The sequence below is a fragment of the Chlorocebus sabaeus genome, chromosome 24 (genome assembly GCF_047675955.1).
Source record: "Chlorocebus sabaeus isolate Y175 chromosome 24, mChlSab1.0.hap1, whole genome shotgun sequence".
Lineage (NCBI taxonomy): Eukaryota > Metazoa > Chordata > Mammalia > Primates > Cercopithecidae > Chlorocebus > Chlorocebus sabaeus.
This window is the reverse complement of record NC_132927.1, coordinates 76,657,694-76,674,576: the sequence shown is the minus strand read 5'-3', so window position 1 is coordinate 76,674,576 and position 16,883 is coordinate 76,657,694. Positions and strand designations below refer to the sequence as shown.

Here is a 16,883-nt window from a genome sequence, read left to right as displayed (position 1 = left end):
GATCTGGCCCGGCTTCACTCCGCAGCCCTGTCCAGGAACCTCCCTCCCTCCACAACCTTCCGTGGCTCCCGCGACCCGCACTCCACGGGAAGGAGCGGTCACCCGAAGGCCTGGCTGCACCCTTTGCCCTACGGTCCCTTTCCCTTTTAAGGTTCCCTGCTCTCCGCCCAAATCCCAGCCTCAGGCCCCGCCGGAAGCGCCTGTGCGCGTCCGACCCTCAGAACGCGGCGGGTTCGGCCAGAAGCCCCGGAGGCCACCGCCGCCGCGGGCGCGCAGGCGGGACGGGCGGAGGCTCCACAGGGGCGATTCCTGCTCGCGGAGTTTCACAACTAGCGGCGTCCCAGCCTGCGGGCCTCGGAGGGTCCAGGCTCTCCACTGCCGTTATCGCGGCAGTGTCCGCACGGCACAGGCGAGGGCGCTGAGGTTCTGCGGCGGCGCCGGACTCCAAACCCAGGGTCCGGTTCCCGGCCCGATCCGGGCCAGCACCGCCCCGCGCACTCCGGGGGGTCCTCGGGGCAACCCCGCGGCCCTGCGCGTCCCCTCCCGCCGGACCAACGCACCCATCGCGCTCTTTGTCTGAGGCGCCCCCGCGCCCCGCCCGCGCGCCCGCCACGTCCCCCGCGCCCCGCCCGCCCGCGCACGACCTGCCAATGAGGCGCGGCGGCGAAGCGCAGTGCCCGGGGTGTTGTCCGCGCCGCGCCCGCCCATTGGCTTCGCTCGGCGCCCCTGCCCGGGCCCTGCCGGCAGGAGCGAGGGGCGGGGCGCGCGGCCCGAGGTGAGGTACCGCCGGCCGGAGGGGATCCAGCGAGTCCGCCGCCGCCGAGGGACCAGTGCGGGCCCCGCCGCTGCCGCCGTCCCCACCGTCCCCACCGTCCCCACCGTCCCCGACCGCGCCTGCCCTGGCTTCGCGCCAGGAGGGGCGGCCAGGCCCAGCCTCGGCACCGTGAGCTCCGGGACCCCGACGGCGCCCAGCCCGGCAAGGGGCCTCAGGGGGAGTACGAGGAGGAAGGGCGGCCTCGCCGGGGACCCGGCCATGGCGCTGGACTTCCTGGCTGGATGCGCTGGGGGTAAGGAGGCGGCGGGCCTGGCCGGGGCAAGGGGTCCGGGGAGGGAGGCCGGCCCACCAACACGCCCTGGCCTCGCGCCTTCCCGCTGGCGGGGGTCTCTGCGTGTGTGAATGGGGACTACAGTGCTCTTGCCTCGGGCGGCTCTCGTGGGCGTAAATTGACTTCAGGCCCGGGCTATCCACGGTGGCAGGTGTCTATTCTCTCCGGGCACGCTCGGACGGTAGGTCTGGGGCGCCGGGGCAGCACCGTGGCTGGGCGGAGGCCAGGACTGCCGGGAGGATGCCCCACTGCCCCCCGCGCCGAGGTCCCGGGCTCATCTCTCTCCCCTCCCCCATCCCCGTCCGGCGCGCACTGGAAACAGGGTCCCCTCCCCCGGCTGTATATTTGGGGGCTGACTCCACCCCGTCCCTCGCAACTGTCCAGCGGGGTTCGAGCTACGGGGCCGATCCCTTACTCGGCTGGCCTTGGAGGGCACTGAACCGCTCTGGCCAGACCCTAGGGGCCGAGTCACGCCTTGGAACGCCGCCCCTTCCTACGCGGTTTTGTGAGCTACTGGCGGCGGAAGGCGGGTGGTAGGTGGGCCAAGCGAGCCGGTGTGGGGCACCTTCTCCGAGGCCCGGCCGCGGCCCTGGGGTTTCTCCCATGCCGTTGTCCCCGGGAGGGCGTGCAGTCCCGGCTCTCCCGTGCCCCAGCCGTGGGCATCGGGCACGGTACTTCTCTGTTGGGCCTCTGGCTTCTCTGCTTTTACCTTGAGGGTTAATTTATTCACCAGGATTCATCGGGAGGCTAGGTTAGATATCGCGGGTGGGGGAAGGGTGGTTGGCGGCGGGAGTTGCAGAGAGGACCGGCTGGTTGTCCTTGTTTGGTCCCACTTCTCTCCCCAGCACCTGCCCTTGTTCGCTCTTCATCTACTTGAATTTGGCTTGAATAAAGCCTCAGCTCCCGGCCAGCGCTGAGAGCCCTGGCGGGAGTGGCTAGCGGTGGCCTTAAGTATTTAAACCTGTGGCGTCGGAGCCTGCTTCTTCTTGGGCGAGAGACTCGTTGAAAAGGGAGTGTGTTGGGGAAGTGATGTGCGTTGAAGGGAGTTAGAACTTCCCGGTCGGTCACCCAGTCAGAAGCTGCGGGGCACAAAGCCCAGAGTTTGCTGTTAATCGCTGGAGAGTTTCTCCCTAGCGCCGGGTGCCCTGGAGACAGAGGGGGCGTGTCTTCTGCGGATTCCATTCTCACCTTCCCCTCCCGCTTCCGATCTCGCTGTTTGCTCCACCCTTGCTCCCCACCCACTTCCAGCTCCAGTGGGTGGGGGGTGAGGGGCTGTCCCCAGGCCAACACCTCCTTCCAGCCTTTGGGGAGTGGGGATTCTTTCCCCGGAGGGACAGAGTTCCTTCTGCAGTTGCGCTGCAGTCGGTGCTGCTGTCCTGGAAACACCAGGGTTTGTTTCTCCTGGAAACACTTTCCCTGAAGGCAGGCCTGCTTGACGCCTCCAGGCACACCTGTGGTCTCCTCTGCCCTTCCTTGCCTGGCCTGCCCTTCCTCTGCCTCCTTGCCTGGAATGTCCTTCGCTGTCCATCCTCATGGGCCCACCTGGGAGAGATCATATCCATGCCCCCTGCCCCAGGTTTGTGGGTGAGGTCAAGGACTGGCACTGTTTGGTGCTGTAGCACTGGGGCACAGGCCACCCCTCCGCCCTCAGGCCCTTTTCGTGCAGCCCCCAGGCACATAATGGCCACCCAGCTAAGGCTCTACAAGCATAAGCCTGAGCCTCCCAGGTGGACAAGGACAGAAGTCACCTGGGGGCTCACTCCTGGTCTCATCCGAGAAACCTAGGCCCAGGGAGGTGGAGGGACTAGAGCAAAGTCACACCACGTGCTCCGCTGATGGCCAGGATGGGCCCTCAGGACAGTGAACTGACCGTGTCCCAGGCTCCAGGTCCCTGGCACAGCCCGGGTCACACTGACAGCCTGCCCAGAGGCACCCCACCTTGGGAACTGCAGGCTCAGGGCAGATGATACCAGTGCTTCTCCTTGGTGGCTGGGGAGGGGGACTATCCACTCCCTACTATTCGCCTAGTGTGGGTCATGTGTTTTAACTTCTCAGGGAGGCGGGGCCAGCATCTTGACTGACAGCATCCATGACGCCTCGCATGGTGGAAGGTTTCGAATGCCTCCCCACTCTTCCCTGTTAGGGGATCATCCCAAATCTTGAGGCCACATAAACACTGGGCTCTGGATGGGGCATGGACAGAAGCAGGCACAGAGAGAAAAGCTCAGCCAGGGGTGGGAGAACCTGGGAGGAGAGGGAAACCCCGAGAAGGCAGCCACCTCTGCTGCCAGCCATCCCCAGGACAGTGGTTCCTCCCCACCCGCCCCAGCCCTTGAGGACCATTGGGTGGGGACTGCCCCTGGAGCCAAGCTTAGGGAGGACAGTAGACAGTGGCTTTGGAGTTGGGAGACAGGGTTCTGCTTCTGGTGTGACTGGAGGCCTCCTCGTGCGCTCAGGAAGGTGGTGAGGAGGCTGGTCCAACGGAGGCCGGCCCCACAACCCACGCCGTTCCTGAGGATGGGTTCTTCTGGGTGAAGGAGACCAAGCCCCTTGCGGAAGGGTGCTGAAACAAGTCAGAAGAGAAAGTGGGAACCAGTGCCTGTCCTGGGAGACCTGAGTGGGGCCTCCCAACAGAGACAAGTGGGGTAAGGGTCTTTCTGCTCTCTCCGTCCTTTGCCCTGTTGCTGTTGCTGTCACCTGGGCAGGTCTGGGGCCAGAGGCGTGACCATGCACCCACAGGAAGGGGACCCCACAGCTGGACCTAGCTTCAGGGGACATGGAGGGGCCTCGAGACGCCCCCCGCTGGAGGGAGAAGTAAAGTCCAGCGGCACATCCTGGGCAAGTGTTCAGTTTCCAAAACCCAGAGAAACCCAGATACTGCCCAAGAAAAGAGGTTCTAGAACTAGGATTTTCAAATTTAGAAAATTAAAAAGCTGAAGTGGGAAACAGGATGGATTTCCTGTTTCCAGGATACAAAGGCCTCCTAGAAAACCAGAAACCCAGATGGAAGTCACGAAAGAAACGATAGGCTTGGTGGTTGCTTCTTCATCCGCCTGTGAATGTTAGAGGCTCTGGAACAAGAGGGAGCAGGTCTGGAGATGATGAATATGATGAATAAATAATAGTGGAAATTTTCTGCACAGTGAAAGTGTTGGTGTTGTTCCAGGAAGGGTTACTTTAAAGAAAAAGACACACCTTTGGCATCTCCTGGTGACATTCTTGAAATCCACAGATAAAATGTCAGTGACCTCCCCACAGAATTGAAAAAAAAAAAAAAAAGAACAACACCACATTGGCAGCAGATTTCTCATCGGTAGCACTGAAAGCCAGAGGACCAAGGCTGGCCTGGGCCCAGGATTCTCCCAACCAGATTAAGAAATAGATTTTGAGCCGGGCTTGGTGGCTTACGCCTGTAATTCCAGCACTTTGGGAGGCTGAGGTGGGTGGATCACGAGGTCAAGAGATTGAGACCCTCCTGGCCAACATGGTGAAACCCTGTCTCTAAAAATACAAAAATTAACTGGGCGTGGTGGCGGGCGCCTGTAGTCCCAGCTACACAGGAGGCTGAGGCAGGAGAATTGCTTAAACCCGGGAGGCAGAGGTTGCATGAGCCGAGATCGCGCCACTGTACTCCAGCCTGGGTGACAGAGGAAGACTCTATCTCAAAAAAAAAAAAAAAAAGAAATAGATTTTGGGCCAAGCTTGGTGGCTCAAGCCTGTAATCTCAGCACTTTGGGAGGCCAAGGCAGGTGGCTCACTTGAGGTCAGGAGTTCAAGACCAGCCTGGCCAACATGTGAAACCCCGCCTCTACTAAAATACAAAAATTAGCTGGGCGTGGTAGCGGGAGCCTGTAATTCCAGCTATTCGGGAGACTGAAACACAAAAATCATTTGAACCTGCGAGGTGGAGGTTTCAGTGAACTGAGACCGCATCATTGCATTCCAGCCTGGGTGACAGAGTGAGACTCTGTCTCAAAAAATAAAAATAAAAATAAAAAAATAAAGGCTCGGCCGGGCGCGGTGGCTCAAGCCTGTAATCCCAGCACTTTGGGAGGCCGAGACGGGCGGATCACGAGGTCAGGAGATCAAGACCATCCTGGCTAACACGGTGAAACCCCGTCTCTACTAAAAATACAAAAAACTAGCCGGGCGAGGTGGCGGGCGCCTGTAGTCCCAGCTACTCGGGAGGCTGAGGCAGGAGAATGGCGTGAACCCGGGAGGCGGAGCTTGCAGTGAGCTGAGATCCGGCCACTGCAGTCCAGCCCGGGATACAGAGCAAGACTCCGTCTCAAAAAAAAAAAAAGGCTCTAATGAAATGGCAGTTGATGAGTAGAGACCCCAAGATGGAAGGCGAGGGAATTGTGAATTGAGTCTCGCGGTCTCTAAGAAAATGTCAGTAGAAGGTGGCAGGGATGGGAGCCTTTTTCCCCGTAGCTCTTACTAGGGTGGGCGGGACAGAAGGAGGCAGACAGAGTCATGGGGGAGGCGGTGCTTACACTGTTTCTATATAATGATTAGAAGTATTAGAAACAGGAAGTAACCCTTTGCTGAAATTACAAATTAACAATTAGAAAGGGAATAAATAGCTGGGCGTGGTGGCTCACGCCTGTAATCCCAGCACTTTGGGAGGCCAAGGCAGGTAGATGACTGAGGTCATGAGTTTTAGACCAGCCTGGCCAACATGGCAAAACCCCTTCTCCACTAAAAATACAAACATTAGCTGGGTGTGGTGGGACAGACCTGTACTCCCAGCTACTCGGGAGGCTGAGGTAGGAGAATCACTTGAACCTGGGAGGCAGAGGCTGCGGTCAGCCGAGATTGCACCACTGCCCTCCAGCCTGAGTGACAGAGCAAGACTCTATCTCAAAAAGAGAAAGGGAATGAATAGTAATTTTCCCAAACCATCAAAAATATGGAAAAAGGAGTAAAATAAACCATTCACATAAAATAAAGTGGCATAAAAATGTCAGATCCCTCAGTTGTTCCAGCAAAATCAGACTGCTTTAGACAAAATCCAGTTACAGTGGCTTACAAAAAACATCTAAAACAAGATAGTAAGAAAAGGTTCAAAATTACACATTGGGCACGGTGACTCACGTCTGTAATCACAGCACTTGGGGAGGCTTGGGTTTTCTTGAACCCAGGAGTTTGAGTTTTCTTGAACCCAGCCTGGGCAGCATGGCAAGACCCGTCTCTGTCAAAATTACAAAAATTAGCTGGGTGTGGTGGCTCGTGCCTGTTGTCTCAGTTACTTGGGAGGCTAAGACAGGATGGTCGCTTGAGCCCAGAAGATGGAGGTTGCAGTGAGCCGAGATTATGCCACTGTACACTCCAGTCTGGGTGACAGAGTGAGATCTTGTCTCAACAAAGACACCAAAATTACAAGTTGGACAAAATCATACCAGTCACATGTAACCAAAGAGAAAGCAGAATTGGCAAAGTTAAAGTTAATATCAAGTGGGTTTTAGGGTCCAAAGTTTTATGTGTTTTTTTTTTTTGTTTTTTTTTTGACACGGAGTCTCGCTCTGTGGGTCACCTAGGCTGGAGTGCAGTAGCGCCATCTCAGCTCACTGCAATCTCTGCCTCTTGCGTTGAAGCAATTCTCCCACCTCAGCCTCCTGAGCAGCTGGGATTACAGGCATCCGCCACCACACCTGCTAATTTTTGTATTTTTAGTAGAGACGGGGTTTCACCATGTTGGCCAGTCTGGTCTTGAACTCCTGACCTCAAGTGATCTGCCTGCCTTGGCCTCCCAAAGTGCTGGGATTACAGGCATGAGTCACCACACCTGGCCAGATCCAAAAAATTAAAGGATGCAGAGGATGTTAGGTAAAGATACAAAGTTCAATTTGTGGAGATGCATAGTAACTTCCACAGGCATTAAGTGGAAAAGTGAGAATGGGTTGTAATGTTAGTTTGTTACTCAACAGATGCTAGCTGTTTTAATTATACATAAACACTACTGGCAGTAAAAGGAGAGCTTGAACAGATGTCCAGGTGAAACTCCAGGGAGAGGAGCAAGGGAGTCAGAGTCAGTTCACTGAGCCTGTTTCTCCTGTGAAATGGATAATGAGGTTGCCTTACTCACAGTGGTGGCAAGACTCAGAGATGGTTGCCACCTACACAGTGTTTAGGACTCTGAGAAGTGTTAGTGAGCCGTTTTGGAGGGGTGAACCTTTGTCCTTCAAGAGGGGCTGGATTTTTGGCAGGACCTGAAATAATAACCAAGGATGACCTCACAGTCACAAGCTGTCTCCCTGGGCTCGAGGTGGCTCCCACTCAGGGAAGGGGACGGGGGTGTCAGCCACTGCATCACGACCTGGGGGAGGGAGGTAAACCTTTACAGGTAAGGAAAGTGAGACCCAGAGACAGAGTCATTTGTGAGCACGCCAGGCTGATGCATGGCAGGGGGAAAATTCAAATCTGGGGAGGGTCTGACCCCAAAGTCCAGCATCCCTGGAGCCTCCTGCCCATGTCAGGTGTTTGGATTAATGGGACATCCCAGAAATGGTGTGTGCAGCCTCCCAGGGGACAGCTTCCCCTGTCAGGCACCCAGACCAGTCCGCTGTGGAGAGCAGCAGCCTGCAGATGGGTCACCAGCGCTCAATGGGACAGATACTGGCATGGCATTGGGATGTCACATGCATACTCCCCCACTGGACATGAGGATTCCAGGGGCTCACGGGATCTGCCTGCTGCACCCACAGGTGCTTGGGCAATGCCCCTTTCCCCTGCAGGAGCTCCTGCCAGTCCTCCTTGCCAGCACCCCCTCATGCCCAGTGCCCTGCACTGCGTTTCTGAGGTATGTGGGTCACAAGTCCCCCTCTCCTCCTCCAGGTGTGGCAGGCGTGCTTGTGGGACACCCGTTTGACACAGTCAAGGTGAGTCTCATCGCTGCTTTTTTTTCTCGGTGCGTACATTGGAAAGAGGCTCACAGGGTTGGGGTGGCTGGAAGCCCGTTTCCGTGGACAGCCCCAGGTGGGCAGCTGCTTTTACACCGTGCCGGGCTGAACCTTCCTGCTGCTTCGTCCTGGCATCTCCCAGCTGGGGCTGATCCACATCCTGGGTTCATGGCCAAGTCCATCCTGGGCTTGGCCAGCTGGGACCGAGGTGCTGAGGTTTCCTCCCACCCAGAGCAAGGGCACCCACATTGTTCCCATGCGGAACTCCCCCAAACACTTCCTTGAAAGAAAGTTCAGAGAGAAAATACAAAAAAGCCAAAACTTGTACCTCCCATGAACATGATCTTCACAGAGTGGTGATCATCCTTACGGAGAGTCCGAGTGATAGTTTCCCATGTGCCAGAGGCGTGAGGAAGGGCTCTGTTAGCCGGTTCCTTGACAACACCCCACACCTCCATAAAGCGGAGTTCCAGGTTCTCAGACCCCCCGGAATGGAAACCAAGGAATTCTGTGTCCTCCAGCTGGCAATTCCCAAATAAATCCCCCACCCTCCACTTGTGGTTGGGCTGTATGTTCTGAAAGTAGCCCAGTGGGGCCCTTCCTCACCCTTTTCCCTGGGCCCCAAGGCAAGCTGTGAGTGGCGGGCACCAGACCAGCCTTGTGCTTGCGGGCAGCACTACACGTGGCCCCTCTTCCCACTGAGGGAAGGCAAGGCAGGATGCACATCCTGAGCTGGGTTGGCAGGAGACTTCCGGTCTCCTTTTCTAGTGAGCCCAGGTGTTTGTTGGCAGAGACAGTGACTGCTTACCATAAGGCTGGATTGCATCCAGCACAAGAGTGAGGGCCCGGCCTTATGCATTGGCTGTGACCTTAAAAAGCTCTGTCCCTCTGTCCCTGGGCCTTGTGCAGGTCCGGGCCCCTCTGCCAGCTGGTTTTCTGCATGACTTTGGGCAGGTCCCTGTATCTTTAGGCTCAAACGTTGTCATCGTGCCAGTGCTCAACAGCATAATTTATGTTGGATTAAATGCTAGCTCTGAAAAGCACAACTCTTCCATCCAATTTGTGGAGGAGGCTGAAGGGCCAGGCTTCCTTGGCAGGCAGCGGCCCCACGTTTCATGCACCAGCCTGCCGAGAGTGAGGCTGTGCAGAGCCTGCCCACACAGCCCCCGGCCCCAGCCGTGCCCACGCGCTGCCTGGCCAGGCCACCTGTGAAGCCTCCCCCAGGCCAGAGCAGCCCAGGACGGCCTGGCAGTGTCCACGTTGCACTGTGTTTATATCTCCTCGTCATGTGTTGTGAATGCCTCTTGCAACCAAGAAGCGCCTCGCATTCACTTCCTCTTTCCAGCTCCGCGGAGGCCTAGGCTCTCTGAGCTATGAATCGGCCAGACCTGCTGGGCTCCTGCCCGGCCCCCTCAGCCCCTGGCAGGCCGGGGAGCACTTTCGTCCTGGTGCTCCGCCGTCCTGAGCCACTGAGCCCGCGAGCAGCATCCCTGATGTGACTCAGGGACAGGAGTTTCTCCAGCCCATGAAATTTTACTCCCCAGACCCTACTTCACTGTCTGGAGGGTGGTCTTTGAGAAGATCTATTTGTGATCTTTTTTTTTTTTTTTTTTTTGCCACTGTGTCGCTCCAGCATCACATCTGGACATACCTACCTTAAAAAGCTGAACTTTTTTTTCCTTTGAGACGGAGTCTGTGTCTGTCACTCAGGCTGGAGTGCAGTGGTGCGACCTTGGCTCACTGCAACTTCCTCCTCCTGGGTTCAAGTGATTCTCCTGCTTCAGACCTCCCCAACCCCCCAAGTAGCTGGGATTACAGGCATGTGCCACCACGCCTGGCTACTGTTTGTTTTTAGTTGAGGTCCAGCACATGTAGAAAGTGCACACATCCGGCCGTGCGCAGTGGCTAACGCCTGTAATCCCAGCACTTCTGGAGGCTGAGGTGGGCGGATCACGAGGTCAGGAGATCAAGACCATCCTGGCTAACAGTGAAACCCTGTCTCTACTAAACATACAAAAAATTAGTTTGGCATGGTGGCGGGCACCTGTAGTCCAGCTACTCGGGAGGCTAAGGCAGGAGAATGGTGTGAACCTGGGAGGCAGAGCTTGCAGTGAGCTGAGATCGTGCCACGGCACTCCAGCCTGGGTGACAGAGCGAGACTCCGTCTCAAAAAAAAAAAAAGAAAGTGCACACATCCTAGGTGTACAAGTCATCACAAAGCACAGGCGTGGGGAGCCGCCACCCAGGAGAAACAGAACATGGCCAGCCCTCTGGAAGTCTTCACTCCTGCTCCTGTCAACTCCTCCCGCCCCTTCTTCCGAGGCTTCCACTGGCCTAACTTCCTCCTTTTTTTTGAGACACGGGTCTTGCTTTGTCACCCCAGGTGGAGTGCAGTAGCCCACTGTAGCTTTGATTTCCCAGGCTCAAGCAGTCCTCCCACCGCAGCCTCTCAAGTAGCTGAAACTACAGGCAGACACCACCATGTCTAGCTAATTTTTTTTTAAGTTATTAGTAGAGATGGGGTCTTGATACATTGTCCAGCTGGTCTCAAGCTCCCGGGCTCAAGTGATCCTCCTGTCTTGGCCTCCCAAAATGCTGGGATGACAGGCCTGGCCCACTGTCCTCACTTCCAACACCACGGGCCCCTTTTGCCTGGTTTGAACTTAATATAATTGCAGCTGTACCCTAGAATCATCAGAGGCGACCTGCGTCCATGTCAGTCTGTACTGTCACATGGCCACAGACTATCTCATGGCTGGGACAGTCACAGTTTATTCCCCCAGACCCTTGGGACTGAAAGAATCCAAGATCTGGATCTCCTCTATAGCGCCCAGAACCACAGCCCCCGTCCTGGAGCACACGGCCTTCACACGTGGTTCTGCACGAAGGGAATTTTCTGTCCTGCTTCCTTGGACACAACAATAATCAGGAAACAGTCACTTTCATCAGGGAGCAGTCATCTTGACCTGTGATGAGGGGGTGACCGGCTATCCCTGGGCAGGGGATGGGGAGGGTGGGTGGGGGCTGGCTGTGGGGGCTCCGTGCCTGGATGTGATGTTGAAATTTTGTGTTGCTTTAACCGCCTTTACTTTCTGAGCTAGGGGCTGTCTCCATCCATAGCAAAAGTGTAACTTTGTTGTAGATGGGCGTAAGCCTCACCCTGGAGAGCGCTAGTAAGTACAGACCAGGTGAACCAGACCCCAGCCTGGACCCCACCCTGTCGTGTCCATCTCCCCAACCCCAGAGTTCCCTCCGTAGCAGGGGACAGGGAGGGTGTGAGACAAGCTTGGGCCCAGCACAGATCCTGGGGTGGGGGCTCGGGCTGGTCGAAAAAAAATCAGCCCCCTCTGGATTGGGGGTCCTCATGTGGGGGTCTCTCAGCCCTATGGGGAGCTGGGAGCTTCCTAAACTTGTGTCCAAATGACTAGTTTCCCAGGGGTGGGTCGTTCCCATCAATCCTCAAAGGAGAGCCTGTCACCCCAGGATTTTAAGAGCCTGAGCCGTAGATGACAAGACTTGGGATGCTGGGCCACAGTTCCTCTCCCAGAGAGCAAGGGCTCGTCACAGACTGAGGGGTCAGAAACAAAGTAGGGAGAGACCTCTGCCCACATTGGTGGGAAAAGCTGACTTGACCTGAGCCTGACATTCCCGAGCTGCTGGTCTTGGGCGTTCACCAGTGTATGTGACCTGCAAAGACTTCACAACACTACCCAGGTGGCATTGAGTATCCAACCTGGGAAGGGATAGCTCCACGTCACATCGGTTCTATTCACACAGCCCTCTTAGTCCCAGTGTTGGGCCTGCAGGAGGAACAGAGAGATCCCCCCAGAGACCCCAGAACATTGAAGGGAAAGCAGCAAACCTCGCATCAAGGTGCTGGCCAAGAACTGGACCTCCAGGGTGGGAGGGGTGCTTCGGGCCAATCTTGAAGCATTGGCTTCCAGCTGTTGAGGTCCTGGGCGTACTGAGATGGTACTTGTTTCCTAACAAAACATTTTTTGTAAGTGCATTCACCAATAGAGGGCCCACCTATTCTGGTGGAGAGAATTGGAAAAGGTTCCAGAATCTGGGCAGAAGCCTGGCTGTTCCCGGTGAGGGCTCTCCCTTGCCAACACTCCCTCCCACCCTCACTCTGACCAACACAGCCACTCATGTCCCTGGAGAAGACAACTTTGGCCAAGTTGTAAAACATCTCTGAGCCTCAGTCTTCCCATCTTGGAAATGGGGGCAGTTGTCCCAATGCCAAGATAATTGAGTGTGAAGCCCTCCCCTGTCTCATGCTGCCTAGTACCAAAGGCACTTGCTTTGTGGCCCTGGCTGTAAGAATGATCATTGCTGAGTCAGACCTAGGGAATCAGCCCCTGAGAATGTGACTTGACCTAGTTTACTCCCACCCCCCGCTCTGCAAGTCTGAGCCTCCTGTCGAGCAGAGATAAGCTCATAGGCAACAAAGAACGCTTTGACATGGAAGAGGTTCTGGGCCACTGGGCTCGGAGGTGGCGGGGCCTGAGCAGCGTCCCAGGCCCCAGAGCTGCTGACGTGGGTCCCCAAGGAGGTTGTTGGCTGTTCTCTTGCCACTGCTCTGTTAACTCATAACTGCTGTTCTCACTAGAGGCTACTTGCAGAGACCAGGCAGGAGCTCCTGGAGCCAAGGTCATTGCTTATATTATTTATTTATTTATTTATTGAGACAGAGTGTTGCTTTCTTGCCCAGGCTGGAGTACAGTGGCGTGACCTCACTATATCCTCTGCCTCCCCGGTTCAAACAATTCTCCTACCTGAGCCTCCTGAGTAGCTGGGATTACAGGCATGTGCCCCCATGCTAGGCTAATTTTTTTTTTACAGACATGGTTTCGCCATGTTGGCCAGGCTGGTCTTGAACTCCTGACCTCAAGTGATCCACCCACCTCGGCCACCCAAAGTATTGGGATTACAGATGTAGCCACTGCACCTGGCCAGGCTCATCACTTTTTGCACCTATTGCCTCGAAGCCAGTCTGATGGGACATTAGGGCAGGGGACCTTCAGCCTGGTCTGGGACATGGGCTGCCCACTCAGCAGTATGACAAGCATCACCTGGAGAACGGGCCGGTCTCAGGAGGTCGTTCATGCCCCACCAGCAGTGCACTGTGCAGCCATAGTGTAAACAAGAGGCTTAACCTCAACTGGTCTGAGATCTTGGGGACCCCCTACCCTGTCTCCAGCAGCCTGTCCCTGTAGCTGTTTGCCCACCGGCACCCCATCCTGAAAAGGCATAGATACCCGGTCCGCCCTGCCCTGGAATTACAAAAGTCTTAGACTGTGCCTGAGTGCCCAGCCTCCTTAGGAGACCCTCCCAGGCAGCCTGAGTGCCAGACCCGGGAGCTGGGTGCTCTGGCCCTGCCTGCATGCCTCTCACTGGACCTTCTCCTTCCAGGTGCGGCTTCAGGTCCAGAGCGTGGAGAAGCCTCAGTACCGCGGGACGTTGCACTGCTTCAAGTCCATCATCAAGCAAGAGAGTGTGAGTGGCCTGGGCTGGTAGGGCTTGGGAGGCACAGGATGGGGAACCAGCCTCCGGGCTGCCACCACCCCAGACCAGAGAGCCAGGAAGGAAGGTGTCAGGATGACCAGGAGGCCAGTCAGGACCTAGGTTACAATGAAATTCTGCTTGGTCCTCAGGAGCCCCTGGGGTGGGCTGGGGCTGCCATCCTCCGACCCCTCTCCGCGTGGAGGGCCCAGGAGGTGCGTGTTGCCGGCTCTGATGGCGTCTCTGCCCCCGCAGGTGCTGGGTCTGTACAAGGGCCTGGGCTCGCCGCTCATGGGGCTCACCTTCATCAACGCGCTGGTGTTCGGGGTACAGGGCAACACCCTCCGGGCCCTGGGCCACGACTCGCCCCTCAACCAGTTCCTGGCAGGCGCGGCGGCGGGCGCCATCCAGTGCGTCATCTGCTGCCCCATGGAGCTGGCCAAGACGCGGCTGCAGCTGCAGGACGCGGGCCCGGCACGCACCTACAAGGGCTCGCTGGACTGCCTCGTGCAGATCTACGGGCACGAGGGTCTGCGTGGCGTCAACCGGGGCATGGTGTCCACGCTGCTGCGAGAGACGCCCAGCTTCGGCGTCTACTTCCTCACCTACGACGCGCTCACGCGGGCGCTGGGCTGCGAGCCGGGCGACCGCCTGCTGGTGCCCAAGCTGCTGCTGGCAGGTGGCACGTCGGGTATCATGTCCTGGCTCTCCACCTACCCTGTGGACGTGGTCAAGTCACGGCTGCAGGCCGACGGGCTGCGGGGAGCCCCGCGCTACCGCGGCATCCTGGACTGCGTGCGCCAGAGCTACCGCGCCGAGGGCTGGCGCGTCTTCACACGGGGACTGGCGTCCACGCTGCTGCGCGCCTTCCCCGTCAACGCCGCCACCTTCGCCACGGTCACCGTGGTGCTCACCTACGCGCGCGGCGAAGAGGCCGGGCCCGAGGGCGAGGCTGTGCCCGCCGCCTCCGCCGCTCCTGCGGGGCCTGCTCTGGCGCAGCCCTCGAGCCTGTGACGCTCACCCCGCCCTCCTTCCCCCGGGCCCCTTCTCAGAAACCTGAGACATAAATGGGCCCCTGAGTCTATTGCCGTGCTTCTGCTCGGGTGCCGGGGGCTGTGGACTCTCTCAGACCTGGGCTGAATTTTGCTGATCAGCCGGGTGGCTTTGGCCGAGAACTTCACTTGCCTCAGTATTCTCATCTGTGAAATAAGGACCCTCATACCCACATTGTAGAGTCACGCAGGTCAGAGATTAGTCTGAGTGGCAACCAGCACCTGGCCTGGCTGAGGCCATTGCACCATTCATTATCCTAGAAATTGAGGCAGACACTCCGGCCCCTTTCTGGGATGCTGGCCACCCACTGTGCTCCTGGCCTGCAGGCTGGCTCCCAGGGGTCTCTGATGGCCCACCAAGGGGCTGCCCAGGGACCTGACTCCACATATCCTCCACCCGGGAGGCTGGTGGGCCACCTCTGGTCTGTGTTAGGGACAGAGGAAAACTTGGTGTGCCTCCTGGTGTCGCAGAACTGAATCCTCTGCATACCCCAGCTTCTCCACATGCCACTGCTAGGGGTACCCCAGCTGCTGCCACTCCTGCTGGAGGGTGAACTGGGGACCCTCCACCCTCCGGGAAGCCATAGAGTCTGCTGGAGGCACCATATCAGCCAACGGGACTAGCGTGGGGAGCAGACAGACCAGTGGGTGGAGGTCTCGACAGTTCAAGTGTGATGCAGCTGTGGCAAGGAGAAATCCTTCCACCTCTGGGCCTCAGGCTGCCTGTCCATAAAATGGGGACATGGCCAGCTGATGGACAACTGAGTCTCTGGCCCACCCATCCCCGCCAGCCAGGATCCCCCAAGGTGTGCAGAGGGCTCAGCAGAGAACAATAAGGGATCCCCCTCACCAGGGCTGGAACACCTCCAGCCACAAAGAAGCCAAAGGTCAGTTCCTCTTGCTCCCCAGCAAACGGTGCCTCCTAGGCATTCTCAGAGCCAGGGCTTCATCCCTGTGAAGGCACAGGGTCCGCTAGTGGGCACAGGGGTGGCTAGTTGGGGCCTGGGGCAGGAGAAGGCCATCCCAGGCATCCTGGGGAATGTGCTTGATGAAGACGACACTGGGCTTTGCACAGCCTGGTGTCGCTGCACAGAAACTGTCAAGGGAATAAAGTTTTCTTTGTTTTTTAAGTGGTGAAGAAGCTGCCTTTGCATATGGTGGAGGAAAGGGCTTCATTCAACACCCTTGCCCTGGAGTCGAAGGGGTCAGCTCAGGGGTGTGTGTGCCCTCAGATCCTGACAGCGACCTTGGCCGTGTGACCTGGGCAGTTGCGGATACATCTGAGAACCTGTTTTCTCATCTGTAAGGCAAGCTAATGAAGGGCGTGAGGATTGGAACGTAAAGCTTATGAATACGCTGGTGCAGCCTGGCCATTCAGCAGAAGTGCCTCTGCTATCATCCCAGCAATGAGAGGCCTATGGTGAGGGACACTGGCGGGCGGGGCAGCAGGGACAGGAGGTGTCCCAAAAACAGTTTCCTGGAGGAGGGGAGGTCTGAGTGGAGCTGACCATTTCAGCCACCCGGGCAACTTGGGCACAACTGTACCTAACCTGACTTAGGAGGTCAGAGAGCGCTTCCTGGAGCTTTGCCAAAGGTGTGGTGTGGGTCTCACTGCACACCTCACCTGCAGTTCTGTTCAGCCTCCTGGAGTTAGCCCTCGGCATCCTGAGCCTCTGCAACCACCAGCCCTGAAGGCTGTTCCTCCCAGCTGCTGAGCCAAGAAGCTCTGCCCACTGACCAGGGAGAGTCGGGGAGGGCCCCAGTTCCTGTGCCTGTTGAATCCTACTGCCTTCCAGGGAGGCAGGAGGCTGCGAGGAAGCTGGCTGTTGACCCCCGGGGTCTCCTTGCCTCTCATTTCTCTTTACTCTGAAATAAACCAGGGGAAGCTCCCAGGGGTGAGGGACACACCCTGGCCATGGGCACAGAGAGGGGCCCCTTCCCTGGCTCCTCCAGGTCCAGTTTGGTAGCCCCTTTGCCTCTGTAGGCCTGGGTGGCTGAATCTCTCAGGGCAGCTTTGGTCCGCCTGTGGCTGTGGTCCTCATCACCCTGGATCTCTCCACACATCTGCACTCTCTGGAAAGGCCCCAACGTGACCCTTGTCAGGAACTGATTTGAGCACAAAGCTTTCTCCAGCCCTGCTCACCCTGGGGCTTCTCCACGACCCCTGCTGCTGCCTGCCCTCTGGGGACAGCACACAGACAGGCCAGCCATTCGGAAGTGAGGGCTGGTGCGGCAAGGAGCAAGGTGAAGGGGCGGGGGGCTTCCAGCTGCCTCACACTTCCCAGTCCAGCCGCCTCACACGACCAACACATCTGCCA

The 16,883-nt window shown here is 57.6% G+C and overlaps 1 protein-coding gene across 5 annotated transcripts; it reads left to right on the top strand.

Annotated features, from left to right (window-relative positions):
- Positions 1-803: 803 nt before the first annotated feature.
- On the top strand, positions 804-15,695 carry SLC25A29 (solute carrier family 25 member 29). 5 transcript variants are annotated; one of them, XM_007987836.3, is made up of 4 exons: positions 804-1,067; positions 7,944-7,987; positions 13,424-13,507; positions 13,769-15,695. In XM_007987836.3, exons 1-4 carry the CDS (start codon positions 1,034-1,036, stop codon positions 14,525-14,527), a joined length of 921 nt encoding a protein of 306 aa, XP_007986027.1. In that variant the 5' UTR covers positions 804-1,033; the 3' UTR covers positions 14,528-15,695. The 5 variants fall into 5 exon arrangements, with proteins under 5 accessions (XP_007986027.1, XP_037840425.1, XP_037840426.1 ...); XM_037984497.2 differs by lacking the exon at positions 804-1,067 and adding an exon at positions 3,496-3,751; XM_037984498.2 differs by lacking the exon at positions 804-1,067 and adding an exon at positions 6,887-7,813.
- The last annotated feature ends 1,188 nt before the right edge of the window (positions 15,696-16,883 follow it).

Excerpts from the sequence above, each read along its gene's own strand:
- SLC25A29 (XM_037984498.2), top strand. The coding sequence starts at position 7,504 with ATGCATGGCAGGGGGAAAATTCAAATCTGGGGAGGGTCTGACCCCAAA. Across the intron at positions 7,988-13,423 it reads ACCCGTTTGACACAGTCAAG|GTGCGGCTTCAGGTCCAGAG; the intron begins GTGAGTCTCATC and ends TTCTCCTTCCAG. Across the intron at positions 13,508-13,768 it reads CCATCATCAAGCAAGAGAGT|GTGCTGGGTCTGTACAAGGG; the intron begins GTGAGTGGCCTG and ends CTGCCCCCGCAG.